Here is an 11673-nt window from a genome sequence, read left to right on the forward strand (position 1 = left end):
AGAAAAATATTGCAACAGAGATATGGCCTTGGGATTGCTAATCAGTAGATGCTACAATGTTGAGGAGAGAGAATCAATAAGGTCAATAAACATTATTACTAGAACACAACAGGAAAAATGAAGGGTGAAGGAAAAACAAACAGCATACAAGATATAAAAGTGTTGTATAATGTCAATGTAGCATAAACATTATTGGAATCCTAGAAGGAGAAGGGGGAGGAAAACATTTCAAGAAATAATGGCAAAGAGTGTTCCCAAAATTATTGATAGACACCAAGCCAAGTAGCCAATAACATTAGAGAACATCAAGCATGACCAATATCAAAAACACATATACCTATGACATAGAATCCTTTCAGACAAATTTCCCTGGTAAATTCTACCAAGCATTTAAAGTAGCATTAATTCTGTAAATACTCATATAGAAAAATACATTTTCTATGTTTAATACTATTTTGATACCAAATCAGGTGAAGACAGAACATAATCATATACCAACATCATGAGTATGGATGCCAAAAACCTTATCAAAATATTAGTGAAATCACCAGAGACTATGGTGATGGTTACAGGTGATGTGGTGGTGGGAGGAAAATGGGGAATACACATGAGGGAAGATACCAATTACTGTTAAAAAATGAACAAAGATGTAAGAAAGTAAATTTAAGAGGGAAAAAATAGTGAAACCATTACCAATCACTATATACTTATTAGAATGGCCAAAATTTAAAATACTGACAGTTCCAAGTGTGTGTGAGATGCACTGGGACTCTCATATATTGCTGCTGGGAGTGCATAGTGGCAGTACCATTTCTGAAAAAGTGTGGCAGTTTCTTATAAAAATGTAAGCATGTACACACACATAACTTAGTGCAATGAATTCTTACCCAAATTACCTGGAGTTAAGCTAACTTCACAGGTTAAGGACAAAGTCTTCTATAAGACTGCCCTTACCTTTAGACACCAATAACAAGTTCAGGGGCTTGCAGAACACCCTTATTTCTGATCAGCTGGCTATAAATTTGTGGTCCCCACTACATCATCTCAGATTCAATAATTCACTTGAACAATGCACAGAAATCAGTAAAACACGATCCATTTTATTATAGCAAAAAGATACAAACCAGAACCATAAAGGGAGAAACACGTAAGGGAAGATCTAGGATGGTCCAAACCTTGGAATCAGGGGCTATCACCCTGTGACACAGCAGCGCATAGTGGAGAGTACTGCCAACTAGAGAAGCTTTAATGTCCAGATTTTCTATTGGGTTTCATTAAGTAAGCATGACTGATTCACTGGCAATGAGGCCGAGTTGTTCAAGCTGGTATGTGACTCAAAGCCCTAACCCTTTAAATCATATGGTTAGTCTTTCCAAGGTAGAGAGCTCCCATAGTGAGTCATCTCAGTAATATAAAGCTAGCAGGGCCCTCTATAAATAACAAAGACACTATCACTCAGAAAATTCCAAGACTTAGAGGCTACATTACATCCCAGAAACTGTGAACACAAAGGTCAGGCAAATTCTTCAATAGATACCAAGCAATCCCACCCCAGGGATGATGATTATTGTATTATCTTAGAGAAAGAAAATTTATGTTCACATAAAAATCTATATACAGATGTTAAGGTTCATAATCAGCCTAAACTGGAAATAATCCAAATGTCTTTTTATGGGTAAATGAATAAACTGGTACATGTAAAGTGAAATATTCAACAGTAAAAAGGGATTGTTAGGGGGAACGGATGTCCTGGTAGAACTCCACTGATACAGGTTTTTTCTCTCCCTTTCTCACTCCCTCCCTCCCAACCTCATGGCTGGTGGCTGGTCACTTGGCTCTTGATCAGCTTTCGGTGTGCTACTGGGGTTCCAGGGCGTGGAACTGGTAGGACACATTAGTTAACTTGTATTTCTCTCTTTCTCTTTTCCAAGGTTCTTTCTTTCCTTTTTCCCCCTTGTAAATAAACCCATTATTGATTTTTCTGAGCATGTCTGCAGTGCAGTTGAATCTTAAGTGCAAGGGTGAGGACCCACAGACAGGCAACCCAATTCACGTTGGCTTGCCTTGTAACAGGATGAAGTATTGATTCAGACGACAGATGAAACTTAACTGCATTTTACTAAATAAAAGGCTAAACATTGTGTCATCCTATAACTCTGGAAAAGGGAAAAAGAACAGAGAAGGTCTGTGATTGGGAGGAAGATTTTCCTATAAAGGGCCAGCATCAGGGAATTTTTTTTTAAATCAGGGAATTTTGATGGTAATTATTTAGCAGTAAATGGTGGCAGATACACAACTTTATGTCAAAACCCACAGATCTGTATACCAAAAAGACTGAATTTTAATATATGCAAATTTTAAAATCAACCAGGATGTATGGGGGAGGACAGAATGTAGACTGTAACAGATGACTCTAACTGTATTACAAATGAATCACATAATCACAGTGAAATGAGTAGGGAAGAAAGAAACTAAGGTAACTTTGAATCTTAGGAACTAAATAACTATAGAAAAATGTTTTGACATGATAATGATTCTAAAAATAAAAGCAGTAAAGTTGCTTTACACAGGGTCAACAGTTCTGTAACTACTTGGCATGTATATTATTGCTGAATAAACAAGTGAATATATGATAGCTAATGAGAGTCAGACTAGGAGAGGAAGATGAGCAGTGAGAGACTACAATTAGAAGGAGCACTGTGGAAGCTGGACTGGTGTGGTGGGTATCAATACAGACTCATGTCTTAAAACATGTATTTACAAATATACAAAGAGGTCAGTATATATATATATATATATATATATATATATATTTATATGTCCATTTCCTATTCTATTCACTGAGAGGAACTAGATGATAGTGACACTCTACTAAGACTTAACACATTGACACCCAAGTCTTGTTTCTAAATACAATGCCTAAAAAAGGAAGTAGGGTTCTTGAGAGAAGTGGCTGCTACAGGGCAAAGACAGGAAAAATACCACAAGAGCCTGAGCATCTTACGGTGTCAGAAGTATATAAATACTTTTAAAGAAAGAGAGGGAAAATGCTAAAATACATCAGAAGTATACAGGGTACCAAACTGACAGAGCTTTCAAAGGCCCAAAACGGGACAAGTTGAACAGTACTGAATCATAACTTTTAAGAATGAAATAAGTATCTGAGTCCATACTTATATTTAATAAGTAGCTGAATTTTTTGAAAAAGGTAGGAATGACTTTTTCTCATAGAATTCTAACAGTAAATGTTGAAGTTAGGAAAATAATATTCTGCAGTAATAAATTGCCACAGGCAAGGTCCAATAATAAGTGCTAAAATTAGTGTGATAAGCAAAAAGAGAATATTTAAGGAGTCTCAAAAGTATCTGCCCCAAATATTTAGTGATGAAAAAAGGGAGAAATGGTAAGTAATCAGAATCCTGATGAAAACACAGTGACCAAAGTAATCAAAGTGAACATCCTAATTTTAAATATCTACCTCTTGGTGGCCTCTGTAGTATGCCCTATGTGAGTAGCAGCCTTTCCAATTCAGTCTACTCTTAGCTGTCTATGAGAAGACACCAGGCATTCTATGAAATGATTGGTCTTTTACAAAAATGTCAAGGTCTCTGGAATTCAACAGTGGATAAAAAACACAAATTAAAAAGGCCAAGGTCATGAAAGACAGGAAAGGACTGAGGAACTGTCATGAACTGGATGACATTAAGGAAACATGATGATTAAATACAGTGTCCGCTCCTCCTCTGGATCTTGGAACAAAGGACATTAGTGAAACAACCAGTGAAATCTGAACAAATTTAGTTAGAACAGTATTATAAACAGGATTAATTTCTTAGTTTTGATCATTGCTCTCCAGTTATATAAGATGTTAACAAAAGGAGAAGCTGGGTAACCGGTATACAAGAACTCTCAAGATTTCTGAATCTCTTTTGTAAATCTAAAATTATCTCACAACAAAAAGTTAAATAATAGGACAATCTGTAGGTTTTTAATTATTAGGTATGGGAATGCTAGGCTTGGTTCGTGTGATGTATCAGAAGAAGCACCAGACTAGCAGTTCATTTTATCCCTGCCTGTTTTTGAGCCTTCAGAGAATCATACAACTTCCCTTAACTTCACTGTACTCTGCTGTCTCTGCCAAATGGGCACAACATGTAACTCATTTCCTCAAGGTTTGTGTAAGGATTTAATGATAGTTTCCAAAACTGTCCAGAAATAATGGGCTTGTGCATAATACAAGCATTATTATTATATCTTTATGATTAAGAGAAAATACTACAGAGGAGAAATTTTCTGCAATAAACTTGAGATAAAAATACGAACTTTAGGCCAAGTAAAATGGGAGCCAAAATTAAGAGAAAACCATGCTTTTCAACAAAAGGGGAAAAGTTAAAAAGAAATTTGAAAGGAGGCACTGTTAGTGTATGTAAAATGCAGAGCAACTAACTGGCAATCTGGGTTCACTATTCATGACTTATATAGTATGTGGGTGATGACAACTATAGGTGGAAGAAAGGAGGATCTCTTTCACACCAGGTCTCTTGCAGAGAGATCATGAACAACCAAAGGGAGAGGAAAAGCAATTTCTCCTTTTATGCCTCTTTCTTGCCTCACTGCTACCAAACAGCTGGTATATCCAAGGCAGGCATACTACAGTAAAGAAGCGAGTAAGTAAAGGTTTTTGACTCCACTAAGTCTGCCTATAGATTCAGTATGTAACACAGAAAGGATATGGGGGAGGAATTACAGTTTCTAAATATTCCACTACTAACAGCTAACATATCCTTCATCTTTGAAGAAATCTTTTGGTCTTATGATTTTAGAATGAATGGACTGAAGCTGCTGATCACTCCATACCACAAAACTAAAACAAAATCAAATATTCTTTTAATTTAAAAGCCATGTTTTCTCAAACCTAAACTTCTAAACAGAAAAGACATTTCCAAAAATATTAATGATAGGCACAAGTCAGTTTTATCTATAAAGGGTGAGAGAGTAAGTAATCACAGTTCTGAAGGCTATCTAGTTTCTTTAGCAATCTACTCAGCTCAGCCACTATAGTACAATAGCAGTCATTGTTAATCAGTAAATTGAATGAATATAGCTGTGTCCATTAAAACTTCTAAAAATAGATGTGTAGGGATTTGGCCCAAGGATAGTTTGCATACCCCTAAAGCGAATGCTAGATAGATGCTTGTTAATTGAATCCTAGAGGTCTTCTTCAACAGACTGTGTGACTTTGAATATGCTGCCCATTCCTTATTATTTTATAATTCAAAAATACTACTTTAGGTGAGTTAGGGCCCAACAAAACAGAAGTGTTTTGAGGTTTTGATGAAACACTTTTGAGGTTTCAGTCCTTTACCTACAAGTTTTTAGTTGTTGTGTGTGTGTGTGAAATTTGTTGTTAACTTTAATTACAAAAAGAATTTTATCCTAATAGAACAGTTGTCATTTCTTTAGAAGCTTACTTTCTTTTTCTTTGCTTTTCAAGAGATAAGAGTTTTCTATTACAACATGAGAATAGGTACAAATAGGCTGGATTCCTAAAATATGAGAATATGTTTGGTTAAGTTTTAATAACTTGTCCCTACAAAACTTTGTATAAGCCTAAAGCAGTAAATGCTTTCACATTTTCCTACACTTTAACAATCAAAAATAGTCTTGCTGACATGGTAAACTCAAGTACCACCAATTTAAAAGGGTCTCAACCAAATTCTCAATTCACACTTATAATTCTAAATCTAAAGTAAGGGAAGCAATGCCTAGTTGTCTGTATATGTAACCTGAGAGCATAAGAAAAGCCAAAAAAATATTCAAGATTCAAATATACCATAATCCTGGTGGGTGCACTATGGTGGCAATTATCTGAGGAGGGTATCAAAATATGACCTCAATTAAAAATTAAAAACAAAACAAACCCCAAAACACCAAATACGCTATAATCCAATGTATTAGTGGACTACTTTGGGATAACCTATTAACCAAAAAAATATTTCAAGGTCACGAAAAATACAAGCAAAGAACATTTATTATTTAAAAGAAAAAGATATCCTTTCCCCCAATAGAAGACAGAAGGAAAACTCAAAATGCAATCATCAAGAATGATCCATGAGAATCTCATGATTAAATACATGCTTAAAGCTTCTGCAAATAAATCTCCCCAAATAAGTATTCCATACTCTCAGACTTTTCTTAGTTTTTAACTACATCTAGTTTTCTCTATTTTGAAATAAAAAGAAGTGTAGTAGTACAGTTCTACATCAAATACAACTAAAAAAAAAAACAGGTAGGCAATAGTGAGAGACTGCAAGTGGAGTAAATCACACTCATGTTTATGGATTTTGATGAGTCTCTTTTTAAATCTACACATCGATTTGCTTTCAACACTAAAGATACAAAATTCTTACACTACAGTTTTAACCATTACACCTTATTGTAGAGGTAAGAAAAAAGTAGATTAAAAATACAATTGATTGCATCAAAATGTAATGAACAACATGTAACTAGACATGAAATTATTAATGTTTTAGAGCATTGTGCAATAACTGTATACAATATACTTATGCCATCATGTTAATGAACAAATGTTAAATTTTCACATCTCATATAGTACGTAAGTATTTCCAATTATTAAGGAGAAATATTTTGGAATATTTTGTATATTTTGGAAATTACAAGTCTTCTAAATTACTCATATATTTACTAATAGTTTACATATCTAAAAAGCCTCTATTATATACAAGCAATACCAGTAGAAAAAAAAAGAAGCTTCCTGTCCCACTTTTAATAAATTGCAGAGGCATAATATTTTCTTAAGTTCATTTTATTAACAAAAAGTGCAAACTGTTTTGAACAAAAGCAACCATGAATCACAGCATTCAGTAAGACGTGGAAAAGTGAGTAATATTCATTAAGTAAAAATATAAGCAGATGAGGTGTCTCTCACATGTCTATACATATATTCATGCTTTTTCAATAGTTTCTTAATCGACTTTCAATGTGGTTTTTGAATAGTATAGCAGCTCAAACACAAATGCAGGAACACAATGACAAAGTTTGGCAATTATTTTGGACTACTTGAGAGAATATGAAAGTAAACCTTTTACCACAGTTTCACAGAAGCCAATGTGCTTCAGTATAAACACTGAAATCCACATGCAAGTAATGAAAGTAAAGGAGAAAGAGGGTATAAAGTATTTGCTGCATTACAGTTGTTTAGTAAAAGGCAGAAAAAAAAAAAGAAATGATTTTTTTGTGTTCACATAACCAGGAACATAATCTACATTAACATATATCACTTAAATGACATTTGTAAGACACTCAGTAAAAAGATTGTGTGCCACTAAACAATGTGCCTGCACTTACCAAACAGGAAATGACAAATAAATTAACTTTAGTCAGTCTACATGCACTAAAGATAATCAGCCTAGTATTAAACTTCAGTTATTCACATAAAGGATTTACGGAGCAGAGACTACTCATAAGTAATTTTTCTGTTGACTTATCTATAGACACTAATGAAAATATGAATTGATTAAAACCAAATATAAATGTGGTCCTTTAAATACAACTGAGTATTCTAACCAAGGACTGATACTCAACAGTTTACTGAATGCATGCACCACCTCTGGGTACTTTCTCTAGCAGGATTCACCCTTTTGTTTTAGTAGACAAACTGCCTTTTGTGAACAAACTATTTTATTCAATTAGTTTAAGACTACACTTACTTCATTACATTATACAGAATTCTCCCCATTAATTTTTTTCTGTGTACTAATGTCCTATGTAAGAATCGTACTATTTTCTAACAGTTTTACAAGTACTACTTTAGAGATGAAAAAAAAAAAAAGGTCAAATTTGATTATGTGACTGATGACAAACATACAGCAAATTTCAGGGGCAAAGTAGCCAGCAAGTCAGTTCTCTTGATTTGAAAATTACCTTCCACTGTTTTCATCAGTATTGAAGCTGAGATCTTCAGGGCCTATTTGTTCACCATCAGGAAAACTGGAATGGGTATCTAAGATAAAAATTAAAAGCAGATTAACATTTTTAAAAGAGAAGTATTTCCTTTCTCATGTCTTTAGTGATCGTAACAAGTTGTTATTTAAGTGATGAGTTGTGAGCAAGTCATTATCTTCAGAGAATGTGTGATTTAAATCAGGGACACAACGGGAAAATAAAGAAGTAAGTAATATATATCCACAATTAACAGATGATAGGCACTGCCTTGCTTTGTCCTCCCAGGGACAATGTGGGAGCAGTTGAAGGAAGAGAAATCCACAATATTGTACACTCTAAAGGATGATTTTGCAAACAAAAGTTTCTCAAAGCCAAATCAATTGCACATGCAAACGTAATCACAAAAAACCATTTGCACTCAAAATAACTTGCCTAAAATTTGGCTGTTTCTTTTACAAGTAAAGAAAATTACTCTAAATATGTTAATACTTAAAAGTTATCAAATGCTTGGCTATATATTGAAAAAGACACTAGGATATCAGTAAAATATACAAAGTAAAAAGTTGAAAATTAGCACAAACCTACAATATATGCAGAGGAATGCTCAGCTTGATCATGAAAATCTCTGGATAGTCACAGTGGGTAACAGAAGTCAACTAAGCTTACTGTGGCATCATTTCACAATACATAGAGATATCAAGTCAGTAAATGCTGACATCTCAATAACACAAAACAAATACAAACAGTGTGTTTCTTTTGACTGCTCCCCCATTAAGGCTTTTTTTGGGAGCAAGGGAATAAAAATTGATGATTCTATAGCCTGCACACATTTCTAAGAAGTCAGAAAAAGTTATCTTTAACTTTTACTTTAACTAGTTACTTTAGAGCTAGGCTAAAATATCTCTGGACAGAATAATAAATCAAACACCTGAAAGCTCCCCAGGGGTTAGCAAACATTTCCTATAAAGAGAAATAATAGTATTTAGGCAGCGCTGGCCATATATGGTTGTAGCTGAAAATTCTTGTTTCTTAACACTCTTTACAATGTAAAGACCTATTAAAACTCTTTACAATATAAAGACTTATTCTCAGGTCACAGGCTGCACAAAAGCAGGTTGCTCTCCTGTTCTACCCAATAAGGGTACCTATCAGGTGTCTGACTAGCCAAACATTACCTACAATTTTTTTAGTACTCACCCTGTAATTTAACCCATAGAATGCTGTATCACAAATGACAGTAATTAAAAAAGAAGAAACAGTAGAGTAGAGGCAGAGAAGCAGAAACAGAAGCAAAGGAAGCAGCAGCAGCAAAAGAGATGGTTTTATTAATACGTGAAATAACATCATGTGTTGCACCTTCGTCTGGGGGCTGCGCCATGAAAGACTTGTTAAATCCGCCCATGCTGGTATGTTCTTCCTGCTCTTCATTCTCAGTGTCACATTCTATATCACTATCACTACTCATTCCTGGCAGGAAAGAAGGGGAGAATATTTTTCTGATAAGAAACCACTGCAACTAAAAAGAGATAGTAAATCTTACCTATTAAACAGAGATTCCTATTGAATTTTTACATGGAATGCCAAAATAATATAAGCCATGAAACAAAAGTAATCACACAAACCTCAGCTTTAAAGCAGTGGTTTTATATTTATTCACAAAGATTAAACTACTCTTTCCTAGCACCTGAAAGTTTAATTTCAAATAAGTACTAATTTCATTATGCTGAGATTGTTTTCCAATGAAAACATACCTTTTCTTTTCTGGAAAGTCAGAGTTAATAATTTCTTAAATTTTGATTAAATGTAGACATAATAATTTCTAACTTACAACATATAACATTGTTGAGTGTTACGTATATACATATACAAGTACACTTATATGTGCATATTAAAAAAAATCCTGTAACTCTAGCGGTGAATGAGTTTCTATTACATTTAGGCCTCTAATTTTGTTTTTGTATGTATCAGCTGATTTTTTTAAAAAGGTTTATTTGTTTATGCATACAGAACTGGGATACAGGCCAGAGGTGCAGGGGTGGTGAGAGGATTCACCAGAGAAGAGTGGGGAGCAGAACTGGCAGATCTATGAAGCACACTGCGAAGGGAGTAGTAGGTGGGTCAGGAGAGGTCTGCCTCGCCATGTGGATTCACCTCGTGCTGAAGTGGCTTTAGCTTCCTAGTATCGTGCTTTAACCCGCTGCACCACAAGGGAAGGCCTCAGCTGATTTTTATAGGACGTTTTCTACAGAATTTGTTTCAACAAGATAGTGCTCAAGAAAATCTGAACATCTTTCTGCTACAGACCCTTATAAATAGCTAAATAAAATATAGACCTAGTAATTTTTTTTTAAATGAGCAGCCACATTTAACAGAAGGGCCAAGACAAAAACGTATAAGGAAAACTAGGGGGTCGGATGCTGCTATTCCCTTGGAGAGTTTGATGTTAAGGTATTTAACACCCCTTTGGGGATAAGCACAAAGTTTTGGACCCATCTTGGAAAAGAAGTCGAGATAGAGAGACTAAACTCTACTCTCTGCAAAAAACTGAAGTTCGAATAAAAAAGAGAGACTAGAAAAAAGTCAGTTTACTGGCATAGGAATAAAGCAAGGAATTTTGTCTCTTTTTGCTTAGCTTGGCTTACCTCAATTTAAACTAAGGCTTACATGTGGAATTTAGATTTAAGATTTAAAGCTGAGGTTCAAATCTCAGAAAATTAACATTAAAACTGGTAGGTGTTAGTATTTTTAAAGCCAATGTAAAATCCTGGGAGGAAGGTTCTAGTTAAGATGGAGTAAACACATTCTAGGGTCCTCCCTGGTGGCTCAACCAGTTAAAGCGTAGCACTCTGAAGCTAGCCGCAGCTGCTTCAGCACAAGTTCAATCTTGGCAGACCTCTCCTGACCCACCTACTGCTCCCCTCAGCAGTGTACTTCATCCATCTGCCTGTTCTGCTCCCCACTTTGTCTCTGGTGAATCCTCTCACTGCCCCTGCACTTCTGCCCTGTACTTCAGTTTTGCATAAATTTAAATCTTTAAAAAAGCAAAAAAAAAGAAAAAGAAAAAAGAAAACCCACCCAATATTCGGTATTTAAAAAAAAAACCATATTGTAAATATCCAGCATACAATTCAAAATTACTTCAGCACATGGGGAGCCAGGAAAAGACAAAAAACAAACAAATCAATGCTGAGATGACAGAGATGTTGAAAAGTAGCTAACAAAACCTTTAAAGCAGTTACACAATGCTAAAAACTCCTGAAACATATATTTAAAACCTCTGGAGGGAAGCTACCACAATCTAGATTCTTATAGAAACAGAAAATGGACAGAATTCTCACACAGGGGCAGTTTCAAAAAGGGTGTGTTCTAAAGCAATATTTACAAAACAAACAGGCAGGTCTCCTGAAGGAAGAGTTAAGCAGATACGAGTTTTTCATATAATGAAATGTCAATCAGTATCAGACCATATAATACTTAATTGGAAAAGGAAAGATTTTAATAGAATTAAATACTTCCTAGAAATGAAAGCCATTAAAGTTAAATATTAATAGATGAGCTTAAACAAGATTTAAAAAGTGGCTAGCAAGCTTTTATTTTTATTATAGGAGTTTTTTCTTTTTTTTTAAGATTTATTTATTTATGTATAGAGAAATGGGGTATAGGCCAGAGGTGCAGGGCTGGTGAGAGGACTCACCAGAGACAGAGTGG

General features: G+C 34.7%; 1 protein-coding gene across 2 annotated transcripts in view; it reads right to left on the reverse strand.

Annotated features, from left to right (window-relative positions):
* Positions 1-6684: 6684 nt before the first annotated feature.
* The window catches only part of TRIM37 (tripartite motif containing 37), a 69042-nt gene continuing 64053 nt past the window's right edge, over positions 6685-11673 (reverse strand). Inside the window, exons 22-23 of one of the 2 annotated variants that reach the window (XM_012726322.1) lie at positions 9322-9432; positions 6685-8023 (exon numbers count right to left, since the gene is read on the reverse strand). In XM_012726322.1, coding sequence (XP_012581776.1) covers positions 7941-8023; positions 9322-9432 — 194 coding nt within the window. In that variant the 3' untranslated portion in view covers positions 6685-7940. The remainder of the gene's footprint in view (positions 8024-9321; positions 9433-11673) is intronic. The other variant, XM_012726321.1, reaches the window with a different exon arrangement.

This window comes from Condylura cristata, unplaced genomic scaffold (genome assembly GCF_000260355.1).
Source record: "Condylura cristata isolate star-nosed mole 26May11 unplaced genomic scaffold, ConCri1.0 scaffold00017, whole genome shotgun sequence".
Classification (NCBI taxonomy): Eukaryota; Metazoa; Chordata; class Mammalia; order Eulipotyphla; family Talpidae; genus Condylura; species Condylura cristata.